This window comes from Artemia sp. Qi Xiang Cuo, chromosome 1 (genome assembly GCF_049724085.1).
Source record: "Artemia sp. Qi Xiang Cuo chromosome 1, ASM4972408v1, whole genome shotgun sequence".
In the NCBI taxonomy this organism is placed as follows: domain Eukaryota; kingdom Metazoa; phylum Arthropoda; class Branchiopoda; order Anostraca; family Artemiidae; genus Artemia; species Artemia sp. Qi Xiang Cuo.
In genome coordinates, this window is record NC_142794.1 from 49,727,549 (window position 1) to 49,753,058 (window position 25,510).

The 25,510-nt window shown below is 37.9% G+C and overlaps 1 protein-coding gene across 1 annotated transcript; it reads right to left on the reverse strand.

Moving 5' to 3' along the window:
• Nucleotides 1-1,557: 1,557 nt before the first annotated feature.
• Nucleotides 1,558-25,510, reverse strand: LOC148956433 (uncharacterized). Its single transcript, XM_089090823.1, has 3 exons — nt 25,463-25,510; nt 23,930-24,187; nt 1,558-1,737 (listed from the first exon to the last, which is right to left on the reverse strand). Exons 1-3 carry the CDS (start codon nt 25,508-25,510, stop codon nt 1,558-1,560), a joined length of 486 nt encoding a protein of 161 aa, XP_088946949.1.

The following is a 25,510-nucleotide window of genomic DNA, read 5'->3' on the forward strand; positions in this document are numbered from 1 at the left end:
TATGATACCAGAAAAGTGGAAGTCGGCCAATGTTATTGGCCGAGTCTTAGTAGAACATAAAATAACGTGCTTCCCAAGCCCTAAATCTAAGAACCTTGGGAAAAATCCATAAGCGTGTTCTTGAAGTGTTCATGCAGTTCCTCTCCTGTGTTAGTTCTATCAAGTTCTTGTCTTGTGGCTGTTTCAAACCATTGTATACAGAATTTGTATAATAAGTGCATAGTTTATAGTAAAGAGGCTTTAGCACCTCCTCACACGAGAACCCATAGCTCTGAACAATTTGGCTACATGCTTACCATTACCAGATGCTTGCTAAAGTAAACCCTGACATCATCAGAAGGAAAGTGAAGGTTTACAAAAGATTTGAAGGATATTCACCATCGTTTTCAGTAATGATTTTCTCGTCTGTGTCTTTCAGAGTGGTATACGGTGCCTGCCTTTTCCAAGAGGCTTTTTCAGCATGTAGTTGGCATAGGGTTCAGGCACCATTTCTCATCACAGCCTTTTCCATTTTTGTTGCTACCCCGTCCCATAATTTTCCTTTATCCTTTTTTGCTGGTAGGTGCACGCTTTGCGCAGCTCCTTATAAGCCGACGATTTCTCTCCCATGAAGGAATTTTTTTTATACAGAGGGCAATGGTTTCTGGAAAAATCCATTTTTTGGTTGGTTTTTCGACTTGCATTAAACCTCTTTGGCTGTATATTCAGCCAAGGCTGTACCCAGAGGGGGGGGGGGTTAGAGGGGTTTGAACCCCTGCCTCCGAAATGTTTGTCTGACTCATAAAAACGTAACAGAAATGGATATAAACAAATTTTGTATGCGTTTTTTGAGTTTGTTTGTGTAAACCCCCCCCCCCCCCTTTGAATTTTTTATTGGTGAAACCCCTTCTGAAAAAAAATCCTTGGTACGGCCTTGCATTCAGCCATACTTTTAAACGGGACCAGCAACGTTCTATCGTTTAGGACTGTGGTTCATCATCATCAAGGGTCAGCTAATGCTGCAAAATCGTGGGACGCAGCAATATTTTTATACGCAAGCTTTGAGACGTAATTTTGAAAGGGGAGGATTTGACAGGGCCGTAGCCTGGAGGTGGAGTTCTAGAGACGGTGAAGGAGGTAGTGGTCGGAGCCAGATTTAGAGCCAGTGTCCGCACTTCCAAAAACCCAAGAGTTTGATAATGTTGAAGTCCGCCGTCTCGATATCAGGGGATAATCTAGCTGGAATTTCGCTTGTCCATCCCTTGAAGTCAATCTTATAGTGTGGATGGGTTTGTCCTCAAAGTGGGTGTTTACTATTGCTAGGTCATTCCACATAGCGAAAGCTAGCAGTGCTGTACCACAAGGACATCGGTTACCATACCACATTCCCATGAGTTCCAAAATAGAACTCGGAACTGTCCAGTTTTCAACCAATTATCGCATTGATGTAGCTACGAATGATGAGTACGTATTTCTGGGGTTGTCTGTTCATACTGATCTGCAATGTACCGTAAAAACCGTCTTTGAATTTCTCTGGTACTCCTCTTGTTGGGGCTTATACTGACACGATAATGATATTTACAAACTTGCATCGAAGCCTGGCATGAGCAATAAGCTCAGATGGGATTTCATAGTCGTTGAGGCAATCAGCTGCTTTATGGTTCCTTGATAAATTTCGGAAATGCTGGCGGGAAGCCCTACATATTTTTTCGAACGTAATTTGACTCTCATTTTAGTCCTTCTACTGCCAAGGAGGCCCTGAAGACAAAAAGAGAAAGAATTTTAGTCTGAAACAACAAAGATTTTGATCTTCAATAGTCATGGTTTAATTCATTTCAAAACCTGGCCAAGAATCCGTCCTGATTTGACCAAATCGTTGCGGAAAGCTAAAACGTTTGTCAAGCACTAAAACGGACGAAATCTCCGCACGGATTGCAAAATCTGGACAGATTTCCGCCAAGTGTAAATGAACCATTGGGCTATAGGACGGATCAGACACCCGTATGACCAGAGTCCTCTATAGAGCCACAGTTATACGAGAGGCGTTTTACCATCAGGAGTATCAATCTGTGCAGTGTCTTGACCATTTGGTCGTGTTTCAGAGACACACAGGATACTCAAACCATATTTGTAAAGCTCTATTATGCGTAAACAGTGGATACTCAAACCGTACATTCCCCAGGGACTGTGCGGGGTCAAGTTATCCCCAAAGGCATAGTTAGTGGAGTTTTCAACTATGCTGAACAAATTGTTTGTCTTTAAATTTTGATCAGACGATTTTGAGGAAAAGAGGGAAGTGGGAGGGGGTTCGATGCGATTACTCCTGGGAAAAAAAACCCAAATAAACACACTTCCGTGATCTTTCTTCTGGCAAAAAAAAAATCCACATTTTTGAAGATGAGAGCTTGTAACTTCTCCAATAAGATTCTCAGATACGCTGAATTTGGTGGTGTCAAAGTTCCATTTTTTAGAGTTTTGGCTACTATTGAGTACTGTTTCTCCTTACTTACAGCTCGTTACCAGGAACTGTTTGATAATCTTGAACCTTCTTCCGACTTTGAATTGCATATTTTTTATCATTTTCAATGCAGGCCAAAAAGATCAAAAATTCTGCAAAAAAATTCTAGGCGTTTTCTCAGTTTGAAAGATACAAAGCCGTAGACTAATCTTAAAATGGATGCACTACTATTATTACTACAATTAACAACTCACCGCAGCAGAAAGCCGCCTGAGGCCCACAGAGCTACGCAGGCTCCTCCTCAATCCTAATCTATCCAAAGCCTCCCTCTTTACACACTGTAACTCTATCCCGGATTAGCATATTCTCAAAATGTTCTGCCCATTCCTTAACTCTTTCCTTATCACTAATTGTGGCCCCGTTCCTATCTTTAACTTGGACAATTTTTTCATTTATTAGAAAAAAATGTTCTATTTAGTAATTAATTAATACATTAATTTCAATTATAATTTAAATTGTTTAACTATTATTAGTTATTTTAATGATTATTACTTAATTGTTTTTAATGTTTCCTATTTTACAAAGGAATTAATAATTTGTTAATTAATGCTTTATTAATCATTCTCATTTATTATCTGCGCCCTCTACTTTATTTCAATAAAAAGCAACATTTTCAAAATAACAAACGATTATCACCGTTAGATTATTTATTTCAGATTTTTCACCCCCTAAAAAATTTCTGCAGCAGGGGCAAGTGTCCTCTCTGTCTGTAAATAGAAAATTTACATAAAAAGGCCTTTGGGGTTGACACAACTCCTCTGAGTCTGGGAGCAAGGGTTTTAAGTTATGCCCCAGGGGCATACAAGGTTTTTATGAAAGGGGTGGTCGTATGAAATTTAGAGTAGGCTCATTTGATCGGAAATATAAAGTTCTAGTTCTCTTTTAAGAGTCAAAAGTGATGGAGGGCACCTAGTGCACCCCCATCACCCTCTTTTTTCCCAAACGCATCCGATTGAAATCGTGAGATAGCCATTGTGTTCACAATAGTCTAGAGAACATAAAACAATGCCTTTAGGGTGGACACAATCCTCCAAAGCCAAGGGGCAAGGTTTGAAAGCTATGCCCCGGGGCATATAAGGTTTTCATTCAACGAGTGGTCAAATAAACTTCGTTTAGACCCCATTTGATTGGAAGTCGGAAGCTTTAGCGCCCTTTTTAAGATCAAAAGCTGTTGGGGGGCATCCCTCCCAAGTCTATGACACATCCAATCAAAGTTTTGTGAGAAGCTATTTTGTTCATCATTGATCAAAGGTCCAATAATTATGTCTTTGGGGATCATAGCATATGTTAGTGAGAAAGGTATGCATTTTTGACCTTTACTTTCCAAAAACACGAAGGGTATTCGGGTGAGCCTTTCGGAGAATGTTGAGGGGAGTTTTGAACTAAATCAAAAAATGTTATGTGTAAATGGGTCGTCAAAAGGGGGTTAGCTCAGGAATGACTGAGTATATTAATCTGGAACTTTCAGGAATGACTGGGTATATTAATCTGGAAATTTCAGGAAATGATTTGCACAAAGCTACTACAACTGCAAATACTACTGCTACCACTACTTCTACTACTACCACACTACAAGATTTACAATACATAAACCCTTGGAAAGGTCTCTGAAGCTAGCCCTTGAGGCAAATCTAATTTATTTTGGTTCTGAACATGTTCGTTTTCCCCTCCAAATCCCCCCCCCTGATAAAACTAATTTTTCAAAATATGAATTTTGGAATTAAAACTTTCTGATCTAATTTATAATATTCTGAAATATTATACGTTTTAAGACAGTTCATTTTGCTCATTGCGTTTCTTAGACTTTTTTTTAGACTTAGATTTTTTAAAACCTTTTTTTCTTTAACAAAAAGAATGTCATTGCACTTGCATGTCACCGACTTAAATTTTTTTTATTTCATGGTTAGAAAAATTATAATCAAGCTTATTATGAAAAATTATTCATAAAAAGCTGATTATGAAAAATTATTTTTCATAATCAATGGGATAAACATTAAATATGAACATGAAAACATTTCTCCTTTAGGAAAAAGAATATCGTTACACTTCCAAGTCACTGACATAAATCTTATTGCATGGCTAGAAATAATTATAATCAAGTAGCCAGTTTTTATAATCAATGGGTTACATTTAATCGAACTCCATCAGATATGATGAATCCTAACTGAGAACTATTAACCATGTTTGGGAACACTAAAAAAGGGCAGAAGAAGATTTAACAAATTAGGCTACATCTAACAAGAAGAAATTTCTTCTTAAAAAAAAAGAAATACAATGCACTTGCATGCCACCGACCAACATTTATTTTTATTGCATGGTTAGAAATTATTATAGGCAAGTCATCAATTTTCATTATCAATGAGTTAAGTTTAATCGAACATGATCAGACATGATGAATCCGGGTTGCAGCGGCAGCTGGCAATCTAGTAAGAGACGATTACTTCCCCTAATAGGAAAAAAATAACCTATAACTCCTAAAAATAGTGTCAGATCGAAACACAAAGTACACCATTAGAACCGCCTTGTCCGAAACTCCTATATAGGAAACGTACAGTCTCTTGGCTTGAACAAGAAAGAAAATATGTTGGCTTGAAAAACAAGAAAAGTGGCTTAAGTACAACATTTTCCATCGACGGCATCTTTTTTTTCCGTTTTGTTTTCCTCCTCAGGTGGCTTGGCACTAGAAAATGGTAGAGAGCTGTTTAGTGGCTCATCTTGAAAGATATTGCTACATCTAGTGCCTTTCCTAATTAAAAAAAAAAATAAATGGAATCAATCTTTAGAAGAAAAAACTGCATTTTCATGTACAAGCTTGATGAATTATGTAATAATCGTAGGTCGTAACCATATATGACGTAATAAGTGAATGCAATATTTAAGATAATATAAGAAATATATAATGGATCGATATAGTTCGTTATAAATAGGGACTGTATAAGTTTCGTCGGAAGTAGCTGAAACCAAGTAAATAACAAACCAAGGCACATAGTAACTAAAAGTTAAGATAATACAAGCATCTTTAGAAAAGTTGCTTACCTGGGGTATGATGCTATACTGAGGATCGTCTCTTACTACTAAGAAAAAGCAATAGAGTTATTTTTCTTTTTTTTATCCGAGTTGCAGCGGTAGCTAGTCATAATTAAGAACAACCTTCTTAAGAAAGAGAACCATAACCGGTAAAACTGGTAAACCAAAACCATAACCGGTAAAAAAAAAGTCAAGAAACTGGTTTTCATATTATGATTTAATAGAAAACGATTAGACATGACGAATTATGATTAAGAGCAATTAACCATGCTTCGGTACACCAAAAACGCATTAGAAGATCTCGCCAAGTAAATTTAACAAAAAAGAGTTTTATGCTTCCATTTTTGCCATGTTTAATGATATTTTGTTCGAACCCTTTAACTGACATGAAACTTTCGTTGCTTAAATTCCCATGTTTACATTTTCCAATAATCAAAATGCAGCAAGGTAGAGCTACAAAAATAATCATCAACTATATTTATCAAATACATTCTGCTCGCATTGGTGCTCTATTAAATCGTAAAGCCCTGAGAAATGGGGTACCCACATATCACAGTACACAGTGTTTAGACGCATTTCCACGGTTGACCATATTCATAGCTATCATTTTAGCAAGTAAGACTTCCAAGTTTCTAAATATTTGAGATGACATATTTTTCACATTAAAGGGATTTAGGTACAATCATAAGAAATTGTATGCTAGTGTATACAATTTAGTTCATTTACCTGACTAGGTTCATACTTTTTTTTACTCTGCATGCTCCTCTGATAACAATCTTTAGTTATTATATTTTCTAGGACTTTGATCCTAAATCAATATCTTGGATTTTTGTTACATTATTATTTTTCTTGCTACTGTTTGCCAGCTCTTGGCTCTTCTGTAATTGAGCCTCTTTCTTACAATCGCTCGCTTTTCTTTCAACTTTTTCACATTTTTTTCAATCTTTTCTTTTGACAATTCTCCCCTTTTCCTAAATCTCTCTATTGCAGATATTCTCCATAGTTTAGCAGACTGATAGGGCTTTGGGACAGATTTACAATACAGCAAACTCTTCGGATCAACATAGAACTTCAATGAAAATTCACTCTCGTTAACTCTTTCTAACCCATCTTTATTGCGTCCTTTTCTCAAATTTTGTTGAAGATGGTTCTTTACTGATTTTTTATATTTGGCCAGATGAGACAGTGTTATTGTGGAAGATTTATTGAATAACAATTTGTTTTGAACTTTGTTTTTAGTAGACATTATTATTGACTAAAAGTCTTATCCCATATCTACGCTTTGTAGCAACAACTATAGGGCATAGTCCATAATAATATTGACTTTTGACGAGCAGGTTTAATTATTAGAATCTTTATACTAAATTTTGAAATTTCGTTCCAATACTTTTGAACTTTTTATTTTTTGATATTTTTTTTATTTTCACAAATTTTGTCTTTTGTAAGCAAAATATATATCAATTACATCATCCTGAACAGTTCAGTGGGATTTAAAATTTTTGTTAATGACGTCATTGCTACTTTTGAATGAAAATACGAAGCCATTGGGCCATTGGAGTAAATATTTGTAACTTCTTATTGATGAATTATGTAACTTCTTATTGATAAATTTAAAAAAAGTACTTTTTTTAAACTTGTTAAAAAACAAATAAGGAGTGATACTAAAATTTAAAGTGACCAAAAAACCATAACGTCTTTGAGGCGGGCTGCTCCTTTCTGAACCCCAATTTCTTACGCTAAATTTTGTCTCAGTCCCTTAGGAATGATACGCTGAATCTGATGGTGTAATTTTAATTAAGATTCTATGACTTTTAGGGGGTGTTTTTCCCTTTTTTCGCGAATGAGGCACATTTTCTCAGGCTCGTAACTTTTGATGGGTAAGACTACACTTGATGAAACTTATATATTGAAAATCAGCATAATAATTCCATTCGTTTGATGTATCTATTGGTATCAAAATACCGTCTTGTAGAGTTTCGGTTAGCATTGAGACGAGTCGCTCTTATTATACAGTTCGTTACCACGAATTGTTTCAGTATCCTCTAACATAATTGCCATTGGGTAAACAAGAATTATATTTAAACCACCTTAAAACTACTCTTCTTTAATGGTTGGTCCCTCTAGAAACCTCTCCCCCGCTCTTTACGGTAAAGTTTTATAATGTAAGCTTGTGTTTGTTCTTAAAGAATCGGGAGAAAAGACCAAACTGATTTTTGAATTACGTTTATTAGTATTTTTCCTGAAATAACTCCGAAACCCTGTAAAGGGTGAGCCACTATTTTTTTTATCAGTGGTTTCACATGATATCATAACGTCATATAATTAATAGGCTAATACGCAACAGAAATGAAAAAGTGAAGTTTATTTGAAAATTCGGGTTTTACTCAAATCCAATCATTTTTTACTCTTTAGAAGGGCACAAAAACCTCTAATTTTCATTGAAATAAAGCCCTATCTCGATTCTCTAGGACAAATAGTTCGATACAGCTAAACAAAGCTTGAAGCTTATCCAGTAGGTTTTTGAAAATTCTAAATTGTTGAGTAGCTCAAAATTTTTACTCGACAGCGTTTTGATCCTCTTCGGACCAAAGTTGCTGTTTTGTCACACAAAATTCCATTATAGTGGAGCCCAATACATTTGGCTACTGAAAAAGGTCACTAGGACTATTTTATTTATTTTTTAACAAGCCCTACTTCAAAATTATAGTGCCACATTTGGATAAAATCCTCCCTGGGAAAAAAGACAAACAAAAAAAAGACGCATCAGTTATCCATTTTCTCGTATAAATGCTAAAATTCGTATTATTGCATATAGGGGCTTCAAATCTCTTTACTTTGCTTCCCTGTCATACTAATCTTGACGTTAAGAGGACTTCCTGTTTGGGAAAGTTTACCCTCTTTTTCAATTTTTTTTTCGGGCTTATAACTTTTGCCGTGTACATTTGATTAGCTTTATATATTTCTAGTCCCCATAAGAAACGAATTCTTTTGATTCACATATTGCCACATTGTTGTCTATTGTTATATGTGTTGTTATAAAAATCCCCTTTTTAAATGTTTCGTTTATTATTAGCACCAGCCACACTTTGTTTATAGTTCACTACCACCAACTGTTTAGGACCCTTCACATTGAAAACGTAAGACTTCACGTTAGGTGCTAAGGTTGTTACGTTTCCTGTTATGATTCTTACGTTTATCTCCCTGCATATTGAAATTGTTCCTTTCATTCTGGAACGCTGTTTTGTCGTAACTTAAGTTCAAAATCCCCATAGACAATGATCACAATCATCATTCGCAAAAGCCTTGAATTTGCAAAACATGACATCAAAAATAGGGACAGACGATTATGTACTAGCTGCTGAAGCTACCCTTGAGGAGTCTAATCAGCAGGAAAACCATGTAGTCCAATATCTCGTATTTTTCATAAGAGAAAGATTTTCCTCCATTTTTAATCCTCTTTACTTTTAATAAAAAATTATTTGTTTTTCTCAGTGTTTGTTTCGTTTTCTTCTACAAACTAATTTATTTTTGTCCCAAATTGTCATTTTTGCCTTGTAAACATAGAAACTACCAATTTGTATAACCTCTTAAATTAAGACAGACTCTTGTGATTTGTTCCGTCAAACACTTACGCTAACGTAAGGTATTATGCATGTATACTAGTTTTGCACAATCCGGTCTGTAGATGAGAACGTAACAGGGTAACGCAACGTGAAGGGTCCTTTTAATAGGCGTCGAGTTAATCGAGCAGTAAGCCCAAACTGAAAAAGAAAGAATTTAGAATGCTACACAAACAATACTAGCTGGGCAGATGGATGTATCCCTACCTTCCGATTAATAGGGGATTGCAAAACAACTTACGAATGTCTGTCACTACACCGGAGGCAATAGTCCGCTTTCCTATTGAGCCATGATTACATTCCACGACCGGTCGGCGCCAGCTGTATTGAACACCCTTCCTGGATGAGCGGATTATTGCACCTTCTGAATTGGTATTAAAACAGAACTGTCCGAATTGATGGGTGTCTATTAGATTACCAATTAACCCAAGGCAGCACCAAGCTCTCTTATAAGATTGATAGCCATTACGTTTCTTGTCTTTCAACTAGCAAAGGATTACCACCATAGAATAGAGTTGTTTCTGAAATTAATTTTAATCCTACTGATAATATGGTTCAAAATAAGTAGCCATTGTTGAAGATGAAGAAGAAAGGGTAGTAAAGCTATAGAACAGCTCAAGACATACCTAAATATTAAAAATGGATTATTGGATTTTCAACAGCAGAAAAAGATTTTAAGTTTCAAAGTTTCTTCTTGCCTTCAGTTGAAATAGCTTGTTTTTATTTAATTTCTGATCGCCTTTCAAATAAGGCTGGGAAATATGCCTCTCCCGTCCATGGAAAATTCCCCTCCCCTCCATGCAAAACTCCCCATCCTAGAAAATGAAAATCCCTCCACGAAAATTCCTGTCTTAAAAGTCCCTCCCGCGTAAAATTCCCCCGAACAATTCCATCCTCACCGAAAATTCCCCCAGAAAATTTCCTGCGGACAATTCTGACGGGTATATTGTCCTTAGCCTACTGTGAAAAAGATATGCTTTCTATTTAATTTCTGATTCCTTTTCGAATCATGCCAGAAATATCCCCCTCCTTATAAAATTTTTCAAAGGAAAGTTTCTCCCGCGGGAAGCGGAAAACTTCTCCGCGGACTATGTTTCCCGTGAAAAATTTCCCAATAGAAAATTTATCCCACGAGAAATCCCCCCAAGGAAAAAACCCCAGACATTTCCAAAACCACTGAAAATATTCCCGGACAATTCCAGTAGAGATGGGGGTCCGACTCCCGTACCCACACCATATATGGGCATAGAATACTGTCAGTACACCAAATAAGGGCATAGCCTCCCTAGGGGGAATGATTACGTAATGGGGTCAATGACCTCTTTTTCCAAGGTCAATTTATTTGATGTTTCTATGTGTAATAACTCCGGAACAAAGGTTGCACATGTGCATTGAATTCTAACGGGAGCAATGTTATTGATCTAGGACTCGAGGGGAAGTGAATTTCCGAGAACTTGATTGCGTAATCGAAGGGGAAATGGATTTCCGAGAACTTGATTGCGTAATCGAGGGGAAGTGGTTAGGCTAGCGAATCAGGGTCAGTCTAGAGTTGGCAGTCAGAGTGAAAGGACTGAAAAATGATTAGATTTGAGAAAGTGAGAATTAGATCAAATCTAGTGTTTATGGAAAAACATTTGATTTTGGATGATGATTTTCTCGAGTTATCTCTTAAACGCAGGATATTCTCTTGTCAGGGAACACTTGACAATATAATGAAAACTGATTCTCCCCCATTGGACTATTGTATGAAACTTTTAAAATGTGATTCAAATGCTTATACTCAATTTATTGATATATTGATCACGACACGGCAAAATGATATTGTGGATATACTTTTGAAAATATTGCCAATGGATTCAATGTAGATGGCTCCCCCATCATTCGAAAGAGGTAACGTCACAGAGCTACTCCTCTCCCCCTCATTTCCCTCTCATTGAATTTATCGAACGAAGAGGATCAGTTTCGTTTTAGCTGTGAGTGAGTTGACATCGGAAACCGAAAAATGTTCTATATATGTCCATTGTGCATGTACACTCTTGGCAGTTGGAATCAATGTGAGCATTGTACAATTATTGATGACTATAGTGCAAAGTGTAAATTCTTTAATCCTTGTAAATTACATAGAGGCTATGCGGTACAAATTAAAGGATGTAATTCATGTCTTGAGGAGGTGTGTGACTCTCATCCTAGAGGGCACCTGTGCTCCAATTGTCACTATGATAAATGTGATCAGTGGGAGAATACTTACCCCGCTATGATTGGAAAGAATCCTAAACGTGATTTTAGTTTATTTCTACGAGATTGGTATCGTCACGGATTTAAATTATTCTGGGAAGAGGAATCTGGTCTACGATTCAACTGTTGGAGTAACAAGACAATCTGGTTTCTACGTCATCGATGTGACGACACTGCCTACTAAGACCATAAACCAAGTGATTATTATTTGGCAGTGACCGAATGTGATTCACCATTTGAAAACACTGTATGTGATATTGCTTCAAATAAACAGATTGAAACTCTTGAATTTCATAATATGAATGCAAATAGTATAATTGACTATACAAAGAGGTATGACAAGAATGAAGTTACATTGTACTGTAGAAAATGTAACCCTGACTTTGTAGTCAATCAAGATCAATATACAGTGAATCCAAATGATTTACCAGTATTAGTGGTTCGCGACAGTTGTCTATACATCGAAGATGAATAAATCGAAAGTGTTGATTGAAAGACGTTGTTATATATATATATACATTTTATTAATAAACAAATTCACATACATTTTTTAAGCACTTTACTCTTAGGGCACTGAAATCAATACTATATAGGTCTGAGAGGATATTTTCCACTAGAAAGTCGTTCAGACGGGGATTGACACCAAAAATGTGGAGAAAGTGCTTGTAAGTATAACCGCGGCATCGGAACACAAAATATAGTAGTGCATGGAAGCCACAGCTTTTAGTCGTTAGATCTTGTACCCTCTTTCGATTTTGAATAATAGTTTTCCAACTGCTATTGATATAGTTGCTGATATGAGGTGTATAAAGTGTGTAGACTAGGCCAAGAGGATAAACAAATTCAATTTTTTTTATAGTTTGAGAGATGCAGAGCCGATGACCTGTCAGCACAGTCAATGGAATGATATTATCAATAATTAAGGTATTGTTCACACTTTGAAATTTCCCAAGAAAGTCCGAGGGCAGACAATAGGATTTGTACTGGGACATGTAGGGGTCCATATTAAATACATTGATTATTTGACTGGTGTTCATGATGCCAAGTCTAGTAGAACACTGCCTTCGGGAGTGATTTCCCAATAGGTTTCATATTGGTTTAGTGAGATTAGTGCGATACTCTCAGCCAATAGGTTAGCAAATGTACACTCTAAACGCATACTCCCCGTGCGTAATATACTCATATCCTGTGTACCCGACAAATCCAGTACAATGATACCATGTGTTTTAGCAAACATATCTTCGGTTATACCATTTTAAAATAGTTGCGAATCATGATCTAGGGTTTGCATGTTCAACTCATACAATGTTCTATAGGATTTATCAAAAGATAGATTGTAGAGTGGGATGCCGTTTACTTTGCACACAAAAGATGAAAGTCCAAACATCTCGAATTTATGTGGGCATTCAGTTCATGATCCTATTGCGCTAGCGCTTTTTACAAATGCCAGTGCAAGTTTCGAGGGGATGTCGCCATTGATAAAGGATGAATCGGTGAAGGTGCGTGACCCCATGGCAATATGACGCTGATTGGTGATTGTATGGGGAACAAGTAGTTTAATATTATTGCAATTGGCTCTCAGTTTTTCAACGGCCAAAGCAACAGAACTCATGACCTGCTGTTTGCGTACATGTAGTATTGCTGAGGTGAGGGAGAGACTTACATCGGGATTACCAGCAAGTTCTTTTCTCAATATGAAATTGGATGGTGCAAGCGTCAATTTTATATCCACTTTAACATTGGGCGGCAGCCATTGGGGTATATTAAATATTTCATTATATATTTTTCCAACTAGATGTAATTCACTAGTTGTAGCATTTTTAAGTGCATCTGTACTATCAGTATTAGCAATGTATTCATATCCATTGGAAGCGCCTCTCAATTCCTTGTATGACTTGGGTGTCATCAGCATGAATTGCATATAGCTTGTATAATTTGAGAGATTGTTGCTTGTGCTCACCAGCATGCCATTGATGTAGACACTAATTTGACGAAATAAATTATGTAATATACAATTTTCATAGGATATTCCATCGGCCCGAATTGTCATTGTATTATCGGATTTCCGGACTTTAATTTGCAAATCTATAAATGTGGATGACATGTCCATGAAGTAGTCTTCATTGAAATAAGTGTGAAAGAGGAGATTATTGGAGAGGGGTTGTAGTGGATTGAATTTTTCAGCTTATCTATGAAAGACGATTATCTCGCACATTTTAACATTGCATATATTCAAAAATTCGATGATGAAAAGTTGAGAACCTGTGTATAGTAGGTAGGAAAGCTTAGGAGAAGAAAACTAGTTTCGATCTAACAATTTTCTTCCTGGAGCTTCTGGTTACAGCACGGGTCGGCTTTTTCCTTCTTTTCTTTGACATAAGGGATGTCTTACGTTTCCGACCTGAGTACAGACTGATGAGTGATGCATTGTTTCTTGACCTTTTTAAACCTTTACCATTTTGTTTTAGTCTCTCGCCAAGGGATTGCGCGCTGGACCTAAGATTTTCCGAAGCAATTTTTTTAAAATCTTTGCCAGAGCCACAATCAGATAGTGCAGAGGACGCAAAATCTGTTACAGCCAGTACAATATATTTTCTAGCCAATGGCAGCGAAGAGCAAAACAGCTTAGCAAACCAGCTGCCAAGACCATAGCCAGACATTGACGAGCGACCCTTGTAGTAGTCCATTCCATTGCCCTGTTGTCTTGGGCCAAGAGTATTAACATAGCATTCAATATCAGGACAAGTGAATACCACTTTTTTATTAGACATCTTGCTGTTCAACGATGGGTCGAAAATGGCATGTAATCACAGCCAAACCTTTTGAAATTGCTAGGGGATCACCCAATTCGGTTTTTAGTGTTAACTGACAGAGTTCCAAATAGGAAGTGTTTACGGGAATATACTGAAGATGCTTTATATTGTAGTGATGAATATGTTCTTGATTGATTTTTCGTTCAAGAACTCGTAGGAGGGGAACATTTGAATTACCAACTCGAGATGTTTCCACAAATGAAGCATAGAGAAATATACAAGTGTCTGTGGAGAAGGCAGGCGGGTAGTCAGCAAAAATGAAATTAGTGTTTCCGGCACTTTTACCATTGATTATATTGAGCTTAAAGCCAAGAACATCCTTTAGATTATCATTGAGAATAACCTTTTCACTGGCAATAGGTTAACTAATGTAGATCTTGCCCTTCTCCTTCGAATAGTTGAAATGAAAAGCTCCCTTTTTAAGAGCGGAAATTCTTTTATTAATAGAACGACATAAATCATTCATACAAGTGAGTTCCTCATATGGTAATTCAATATATGGATAATCCATCCAATTGATTTTTTGAACTCGTTCTTGATCACCTGATGGTGGCGGCCAATCATAGGGTCTAATTTTTCTTTCATATTTACGATCCTTACTCAGGATGTCATAGGTATTTTTGAGAATACAGTCGACAAGAGCCACTTCATACTTTCCGTCGAATTTGATAGTGGGGGAGAGTTTCGTCCAAAAATCACTTGTTCTATTCAGATCATTGTAGAGAGGATCAGAAACATTGGACATGAAAGTCACATAGAAATCATTGGGCATTGTTAATATCTTCAGCACTGACCCAAGAATCAAAATCTGAGTTGTATCCTAGCCAGTGAACAAGCAACTGTTTCTTACCATGGCGTGTACGACTCTTTAATTTCTTTTCAATTTGAAAACTTTCACTAGTGTTTCTATATTTTTGCAGTTTCATATTCATAAAAAACACCGAGAATTTCATCATCTTTGGTGTCTCGCAGTTGATAAGTTATGGGTATGGTGTCTAGGATTTTGGACACCTTGAAAAGTTCGATTCTCCATAAATAATTCCCCTTTTCAAAAATATTGGTGGTTCTATTAATTCGAACAGTATCACCAACATTGAATTTCTTCTTCTTTTTCTCTTTTTCACCCTTGGAATATTGCTTTAGAAAAGCATCAAATGTATTTTCACTATAGTGAACATCCGTTGGTGTAGAGTTGGACAGAGATCGATGGGGTCGTTGATTATAAATAAACATGATTTTATCTAAATCATGAATAAAAGCCGATGTATTTTTCAATTTGCAATATATTGAAATTAATATACGAAAAGTTATTAATAATAGATAAGCCAAAGCAGCCTTTATTGGACTGTGACTATGATATAGTGTTGTATTTTATTTCAAAAGAACCTTTTCCACATGGGGATTAACAAATTCACTGCCGCGATCCGATTGAATTTTTCTATATGAATCCTGTTCTAGAATACTTTCAATGGCATTAGCAACTTCAACACCTCTCTTTGACCGCAGTGGAATGGCATATGCATAGCGACTAAAGATACTGAGTGTCACCAGAATATATTTGTAGAGCGCATTGTGACCTTGTTGTAGCGTGTCTAGAGTTAAAAGATCCGTTTGCATTATATGCAGAGGGAAAAAGGCTTTAGTTTGTCGATATTGTTTACTGCGAAGCCTGTGATTTCGATGCAGTGTGTAACTCGATTCATTTTCTAGATACTCTTTTGCATTTTTCAATGTGGTGGTGCCGGAGACAGCTTTGGAAAGCGTTTTGGGGGAACTTAAACTCCCCGCTTCACCGATATTTTCATAGACACCTTTCAAAACTTCATCCATTTTGAGCGTAAACACGTAGTGTAATGTCCACTCCCCTTTTGCACACTGGTGGGCGAATCAATTCGTCTTCGCTTTTGACTGGCAGCCACAAGTGTTTTAAAAGTAATGACGCTGCTAGTATCTTCAAATATTGAATCTTCTTCTTTTTTAAATGATGTTGGAGGAGGATCATATTCTCGTAGTTTCTTTAGAATTTGCTTATTGCCAATAAGACTTTTGGAAAAGTTTGATACACACAGAAAAGTGTATAGATTATCGTTAAAGGATATAAGTCCTTTACGATTCGTCACAATATCACAAATTAAATAAACTAGATTATAACTTTTTCCCTGGATAATAATTCGTTTCTCGGTGCTCTCAAATTGAACTTGATCGCCTCCAGTTTCCGACATGAGATATGATAATACTCTTCTACTCTGTTCTCGATAGGTGAGTGGCAATAGGTTTCCAATTTTCAATACAATCAAATTCAATTCTTTCTCCTTTGATTGTGCAGAATCTTGAGGAGATTTTTCCTGTTTAGAGGGATCGGTGGAAGGTCTCTCATGATAAGGTTTATGCTGGTTCGAATGTTGCAATGCATCATAAAGTAAATGCAGTTTTTTGTCATCGGCAATATTCTTGTAGTTAATGATTGCGGCTAAATTATCCTCAAAATTCTTGACTGCTGAGAAGATAAGTTCAATATGCTCCCATTTATATGGTTTTGCCATCTAGAGAAAAGTGTTTACAACTCCTACAATTATCGGTAGTAAAAGTGTGAAAAAGCTACCGCCCGCCTGAAGGAGCCGTTTTCTTTTTATTTTTTTTCACGTTTTTTTAAAATCCAAGGCGCGTAAAGTGGACCGATGTTGCTTTTTCTGTTGTCTAAAACCTTCTGGCAGTTGAACATTGCCCTCAGTTAAATTTAAACAAAGTTTAGATATTAGATTAATGAAATCATTGTCAACACCGTGCTTGAGTATAGCCTTCCTAAGCAACGGTTTTGAAATGCTTAAAACTGAAAACAGATGCCGTTGTTCATGTAGTTTCTTAAGTGTCATAATGGCAACTAATAGCCTTTTCTACTGTTCACTGGAAGATATACTGTAATTTCATTGTTGAAAATGTCGGTGACTACACGTAGATCTTCGGAAGTGATCTGATTAAGATCCAGCAAAATGTAACCGTAGGGCTTGCTAGTTGCCTGAGTGTACGCTTACAACAGAATTTTCGGGGCGCCGGGGTATATCTGCTTATTGATAGTTATGAGCGAGCTAGAATCACGAACGACTCGATAGATAATATAGACGGTGCAATTCAAAGCAAGGGTTCGCATACATTTGCTCTGATGAAAGAGATTGTGTAGAACTAGGGTAACGGAAATGTGTTCATGATGGGAGCGAACGGTGAACAGTTGTAGCATTTCCTGTAAGAACTGTTCAATGGATTCAGCCAAATCATCAATAATCAGCCACGAGTTCGATTCAATACTATTGAAAACATCAAGTCCCCGTATGAATTGTATTGGTATGGTTGGGTCAATAGCTTTTATTTTATCATATGACTCCTGCCAAATACTATAGCAATAGTAGATTTTTTTCTGCTTTTCCAAAAACATTTTATCGCAATTTTGAATTATTCTAGCTAAAAGTGTTGTTTTCCCCGACATTGAGGGACCACACAGAAACGATCTGAAGGGTGTTTTAAATTGATACATGCTGCTGCTGACAACAGTCGGACTGCAACTAACTGTAAATCATATGTGCCCAATGAATAAGTAGCAATAATTTTCCCCATGGATCTATCTATTCAAAAACAACAAAAACAATATTTCATGGCAGCATTTATTTCGACACTGCATGAAAATACTTGCAGTCAACATGAACAACGATAAAAATAATAACACAAGAACAGTTGACAAAATTTCATGGTCAACATGAAAACTCTATTTGTTCAACATGAACTGCAACGATAACACTTTATAATAAAGCACTTTTTGTCTTTAAACACTTTTCTGTACAATACTTTATGTACAATAAAAAACACTTTTCTGTACATCAATAACACTTTTCTCTACGACACTTTTTGTCAACTTAAACACATTTCTATACAACACTTTTTGTACAACAGAAAATACACACACTCTTGAAACAATAGCACAGTTGAACTTGATTATGGTGAATTTAAAGGTGGGTTCCCCCACCCCCGGGGACCGCGGGGCCGAAGGCCGGCCGCGGGCGGGACCCCCCCCCCCTGGGTGGCCGCGGGAAGGGATCCCCCCTCCCCTCGGGGGCCTCGGGGCGAAAAAGAATAGTTGTCGTCACTGCTATGGGTTAGTTGAGGTTGGGTTAGTGGTGATGATGGTTAGTGCTTGGGCTAGATGAACAGGTTGGGTAGTGAAAGGGTGAGTGGTTAGTCAGATTAGGTTAATTTATCCAGACCAAGTTGATTGCGATAGTCTATGCATTCAACTCGATCCGAAATACGGTAGTGGCCGTGGGGTAGGACAGTCACACCATTCTCGAGCACATAGACCTTGTCGGATATACATGACATTGCATTCTTCTCCACTCTCACAGTATAATTTCTATACTGTAGAGAGCAAATTGCAAGCACTTGTGCTCTCGGCACTAGGCTACTTTCCACACAGTCTCTGTACACGCTCATGTTAAAATTGCTCTTTACAAAGTTTTTAGGCATCCCTTGACACGCCTACCTGTCAACCCCCCTCTGAGTGTCAACGCACTAGACCTTGGGGCCCAGGAACACCCCCCTGAATATCAAATCACTCCCCGTCTCTGATTTTAATTTCAGTAGTTGGTTAGGGGCTTGATATTTCACCAACTCAGGGTAGAGCGATGGATTCCAGTTGGTGAAATCCATCCGCGAGCTGATGTGCACCCAATTTTGCAAATCACCCAATAAATCAAATTCAGACCCATTTACCTTTAACAGCAGGGAATCTGTATCACCATAGTAAACTTGAACCTCCCCCTCGTGTGGCCAGTGCACCTTGCACACATTGTAAAAGAACGACAACATGAGCTTTTTGGAAATTTCTAGTACTGAACTGCCGCCTGCAATATTCTTGTTCAGTACTACATTTCGCTTTCACCTGTGTAGAAGAACCATGCCGGCCTCTTTGCTCGTGAATGATGTAAAATTGGGGTCGGCAATAATTCGTGCACACTCTAGAGGGTCAGTCACGACGTCACAGCGAGATCTATTACGAACGCTTTCACACATTTTGCCAAACGCTGAATTTAGAATGAGCTTATACAATTCCTTCTCCACCTTTGAGTTTGCCCTAGAGCGTTTATCGACAAAGGTGTCGATAAACGTTTTCAAGTAGGGTCGCTGATTGAACTGTAGGACCCTGTGTATTTTAGTGATCTTGAAACCGTTGCTCACCAGCCAATGCAATAGCATATTGTGAAAAAAAATAGACTCTTGCAGGTCAAAATCAGTAATCAGTTTCTTTTTAGTGGGGGTCCAATGCATCCCCATCTCCACAACCAATGAACAATTATAGGTGCTCAGAGAGTCCCTGCTCCCCGGTCAATGGATACAGGGACAAACTTATTCTTTGACTGAGTCGTGAAGGGCCAGCGGAATGTGACCGTCAACTTCAAAGAACCATCCTTGTGGCCCATTGTCCTCGACGGTGGTAATGTCGGGGAACTCACAAGGATTCTCAAGCCAGGGATAGTTCCCACATGGCAAAGAGTAGTGTGACATTGCCGATGGGGTACAACGAGTTCATGTCCGAGAACACTGTATTTGACTTTACATCGCTTCTTTGTCCACTCGGATCAGTTGATAAGATGTGGTCCCCATGAAAAACATACCCCCCCCCTCATTGACCGCACGACAAAAAGGTGCTGATCTCTGTCTGCGAGTATACCTAGGTCGTCCCTACTAATTTTTAAAATTAAATTCATCACTAATTGTGATGTAGAAAAATAGTAACCAATATCTAACCCCAATTCTGTATAGATCTGGTCTGTGGTCTTACAGACTATATCCAGCAGAGTTAGAACGTCACTGGCCAAGTGCAGTCTACAATAATCCCCCCTATTTTTACAATCCCCCTTAGACCACACCTTCTTGGCAAACTCATACTTCTCGGCTGTGCTTTCACTGTTTGTCAGTGAATTGTAAATAGCTTCAATTGGATGTATTTTCTCCTCGCTTAAGCTTGCGCCAGAGCAGTAATAATCGTATGGATATATGCATTTGCAGGTCAACAGGTCATACATTTCACTGTCTGGAAAGTGCTGTTTAAGCAAGGGAAAGCTATCAAAATTGTCGCTTTTTTGCACTTGAATCAATTGACTCAATGCCTTGTGGAAAAAACAAAAAGAATCTAAACTCCTAAGTTAAGTCCAGTATATATGCCCCTGCTCCAGGATTTGCTAAGTAATCTAAATACGCCCTCACGTCTAAAACTACATGGGACTACTGTTGTATATCCATGAATTCTTGAAACAGGGAAACTATCCTTCTCTACCTTCCCTGTGCCGCCGAGCTCGTTCTGGTCCAATAAATTTTAAGTCATAATTTGAATTATGAATAAAATCAGGGATAAAAAACTGCTGGCTAACATTTAAATTACACGATTGATGCGCACCTCCCCTCAAATTAATCCCCCCAGATGAAATTTCCTGCCGTCAATGGACCTGATCTCTGCCGTTGGCGCGGGGCCCCCGGGTTCCTTTAGTCCCCTTGGCCCCCTCCTCTGCAAACTCTCCCTTACAAACCCAACATATTTTTTTATTTTTAATCGCGAGACGATCCTCTGCAGACAACACCATTGGATAATGCGTATTTCTCAAACGAGAAATAGCATCATTAGCTGTGCCAATCAGTTTAGTCAGCGCCTTGACCATGTACTCCTGCTCATCCAATGTTTCAACTATTTTTCACAATCGCAGGGTGTTAGAATTGTCTCTTTGCGCATGGGCGTATGACACTGCAATAGCCCGATGTTCTTTGACTCGGTTTGGATATCTAGGATCGTTCACCCCCACCAGCTTAGCCTCACAGTCCAAAGATATTTTGTTGCACTGGAAAAGGGTATTTTGAAAATTTTTGAAGCGTAGAATTGCCCTATCCCCTGAAACCGTTTCCACTGTCTGGTATCCATATTATCTACAATACCTCATGTGATCCCATAGTTTCATATCACTACGGAATTGTGACAAGCATGTTGGACAATAGAAACGTTGCCCCCTGTTCATACCCTTCCCCAGAATTCGACTAATGTCAGTGATAGGATTAAAATGACCGATTGTATTCGCTTGACTAGGTGGCGTGTATAACAACCAAACCCAACGTCTGTCCAAATGAACTGAGGGACTCTGTATAGGGAAAAACATCCCCTTCTTCTGTGAATGAGTCCGATCTTTAAATTCAGTTTCATACTGAACCACAGTAATGCCAATATTCAAATGGGCATGTGTCCTTTCAAACATATCAATGGATCGGACAGTCACTGGATATTCTCTTTCTCGACAAGAAAAATCTACAATTCTAAAAACGGAGCCTTCCTTCCCGTGTACAGCCCATACGTCTAAATTCTTCTTGCTTGCGTCCCGAGCTAGAGACTCAAATGCTGATATGATGTAAGCATATCGGAAACACTTTTGATCTGTTTCAAAACAAATCTTCTGGACACCACGACAACCTACTAGATCTGGATTATAATTGAATTCTACTAGCCGCCCTCCCACCTGTCCCCCTTTTAAAATAAAATATTTCTTTATTTTACAAATATTAAAACTTAAATTTTAAATAAAAAAAAATACTGAACCACTTCCATTTTAGTTATAGTTATCGAGATGCGTTATAATTTGATCTACCCAATGTATGAAAACTCCCTCAAAATTTTCTAAATTTGAATAAACCAAACGCATCTCGGAATGTACAAAATGATAGTAAACCTCGCTTTTTCCCTCATTCAAATATAACACTTTTAAAACAATGGAAACCTTAATTGAATCCCTACCTCCCCACAACTGAATTTGATTCTCCAGAAGTGCACGAATTTTGTCTACATAGTTATGTACAATTTCTACAGGGTCATAAACAAAATTACCACACAAAAGCGAATTAAAAGGGTCCCCAAACATTCCAGTGAAAACAACTATATGATTGAAAATTGGGTTGGATAGCTGAAAGTCTAGGAGAGTTGTTTCCTCATCCCCCGCGTGTTGATTACCACCTCATTCCCATTGGTCAACTATATATGTTAAAGTCTCCAATACCGTTTTTTTAAATTGAATCATGATTGGATAGGATATTTCAGGCTCACCTGGTACTTCCCGTGGAAACAAGTCTAAAAATGTCCATTGGGGTTGGATCAATTCTCACTGCTACAAAGCGGTACAATCTAAAATAAAAAGATCACCTAAAAAGTCGTCAATATTATCTGGAATTTGATGTAAATCATCCCATAGTGAATTGTTGGGGTGCTCCACATGTGCATCTTCTTCTGCTTCTCCAACTGACGAGCAGGGGGGAGCTGGGGAGTATGGAACCAGGACAACCTACAAATGAAAAAATAGCTTATTTTCAAAGTGTTCAAATCATCCCTACTGCTTTTAAAATTTGGATTATTATTGCTTAATAACATTTGATTAATACAACTGAATATAATCTAAGATAAGACACTATAGATTAAAAATAGCTTATTTTCAAAGTGTTCAAATCAACCCCTACTGCTTTTAAAATTTGAATTATTATTGCTTAATAAAATTTGGTTAATTCAACTTAAGATAATCTAAGATATTACATCGAAGGCAACAATGCGGTCGTTTATTTTCAGTGTTCAAATTTTTTTTTTTTTCGGCGCGCCCCCCAACCCCCCCCGAACCTTGCCCCACAGCGCTTCCCGGACCATCCGGGGCACTTTTCGGAGCCACAGCGCATTCCTGTGGCGCGTCTCGGGCCCCAGCATGCGTCCCCCCATGCTTCTCGAGCCCGTGGCGTTTCCCGGACCCGAGGCCCGTCCCCCACCGCGTCCCACACTCGTGGTGCACCCCGGTGACGCGTCCCGGACCATCCGTGTTGCTTTTCAGAGCCACAGCGCACTTCCCTGTGGCGCTTCTTGGACCCGCAGTGCTTCCCACAACGCTTCCCCAGCCCACCGGCTCCACGGGTCCCGGACATTTACATAATGTCTCAAAAAAGTTGAAATATTTATAATTCCGTTCTACAGGTTCGGTGAACACATGAGTTGTTAATTATGAAGGTTAGATGAACGAGTTTGAACTTCAACATGTTGAGAATTGTTAAGTCACTTTCCCCATACACTTCTTATACATTAAACCGCTATGTTTTGACATAAAGCACCCCGTGCGAGGTTATAAATAATTTGGGCATCTCCTTTCCCTGTTTTACATTAGCGGTTTTTAGTCAATCAAGGTTTCAATGGCTTTTGCGTAATTCTGTGTTTTCTGAAATAGCGGAGAACAAATTGTCTGCAAAATTAATATTTAGGACATTGGAGTTCTTTTATTCTATGTAAGAGCGAAACATGGCACGATAGAAATATTCAGTGTAAATTAGAACGACAATGTGTGACAGATGTGATAATCTCTCTCTCAAAATTATATGAAAAAGAGCATTCACGGAGTTTCACAGGTACCTAAAAAAATATGTGATAGCAACAGAGAAAATAGCAAAGAATAGACAAAATAGCATTTTGATTTTCAATTGCAGTTATTAAAAATAGAAAGTACATAAAAATATTTTCTTATGAAATAACGAAGCGATATCAAAGATTAGAAAAAGAGTTGTTTCTAAGCATAAGAAAATACATTTAGATCTGTCATATTGGTTAATATCTCACAGAGATATGGTTATATTGGGATTGAAAAAGACAAAACATTGGAAGAAATAGAAAGGTAGGAAAAAATACTTACATTTGCATACCCCGGCTGCACTTGGGTGCCAGATGGCCCGGGTAGTGCATGCTGGAGGGTGGACGGGGCGGCGTCGCTATGTTCTTGTGCGACTGGGCCGGCTATTTCACGATCTTGCTTAGCTTCGGTAGGGTTGGTAGCCGTCCACTCTCTCTTTAACTTAAACCCAGGCTGCATTGGGGCTGGCACTGATGGGGCTGTCTTGTCATCTCTGGCTTTCTTAGCGGGCGGCGGTGCCATACATTCTTCATAATTGGCCTTAAAAAGAAGAGAAAAAAGTTAGTATCTAAATAATTTGCCCCCTTTTCACAGAAAGAAAGTTAGTAACTATAATTTTGTTTAGTTTATCACTAAGAAAGCACAACGTAAAAAATTTCGTGAAATATACTAATTGCATCCTTTTTTTTGAATCTGAGAATTACGACTCACTGAACCATTCAAAAGCCAGCCTAGTTTGTATATTTATCACACCCCCCCAGAAAAACAGCCCACGGAAAATCGCCCTCCGGAAAATTCCCCTGAGAAAAGACATGGAAAAATATCCCCTCCCCCCACCGAAAGATATGGGAAAAATGCTATGCAATTTACGCATAATAAAGCAATGTATCTTTTTCTTAAACTCACCCCCCTTACTTTTCACGCGAAGAAACAGTTTGTTTTCACCTTACAATGATGGAGATAGACTTGAGGCATGGCCCCCTCCCCCTTTCACCAATGTCCTAAATATATTGTTAGATCTTAATTTGAAAATAACGAGATTTCACTGGTTCTCCAAAAAGAGATTGTATATGCCTGCGCTTAATAAATTGCAATTGTCTGCATGAAAGCGTTTTAATTTGACAGGAGAAACAGTTCCTTTTGACTTTGGCTGCTGCGTTCGTAAACACACCGGAAAGGGGTGACAGCTAATTATAGGCCTCGTACCAGAGAGCCTTGTGTCAAATCAGAGCGAGCTAATAACAATAGAGCGATGGATGTCTCAGAGAAAAGATTACAATTGAGAAATTTGCATAAATTTAACGAAGGAATAATTATTTCTTTTTTCGAGAGTTTTGTTTTAAAACGGTGAGGGGGGGGGGGGTTAGGTTTTGAGGGTAAAATAAAATATTTTATGTATTTAATTTTGACGGAGAAATAGTTCCGTTGACCACGTTTGTAAGCCGGAAAGGGTGATAGCTAATTATAGCCACACACTGGAGTCTTGTGTCAAAACCAGAGCAAGCTAATAACAACAGAGCGATGGATGTCTCAGTTAGAGAAAAGATTACAATTGAGAAAAGATTACAATTGAGAAAAGTCAAACTTTAACGAAAATAGATTTTTTTCTTTTTGCGATAATTTTGGTTGTAAAACAATGGGGGAGGGGTTTTGTTTTTGCGGTTAACTTAATTTAGTTTTTTTATTCCATTTATTTTATTGTTGTTTGTTTGTTTTGGGGGGGGGATTTGGGGTAAAGGAATATATTTACTTTTTATCTGAATATACTGGAGGATGTCCAAGGAAAATTCGTTTGAAAATAACAAATGTACTTACATGGTAAATTGAAGTTGCCAAGGCTTCAAGTTCATCAAATTTATCCAT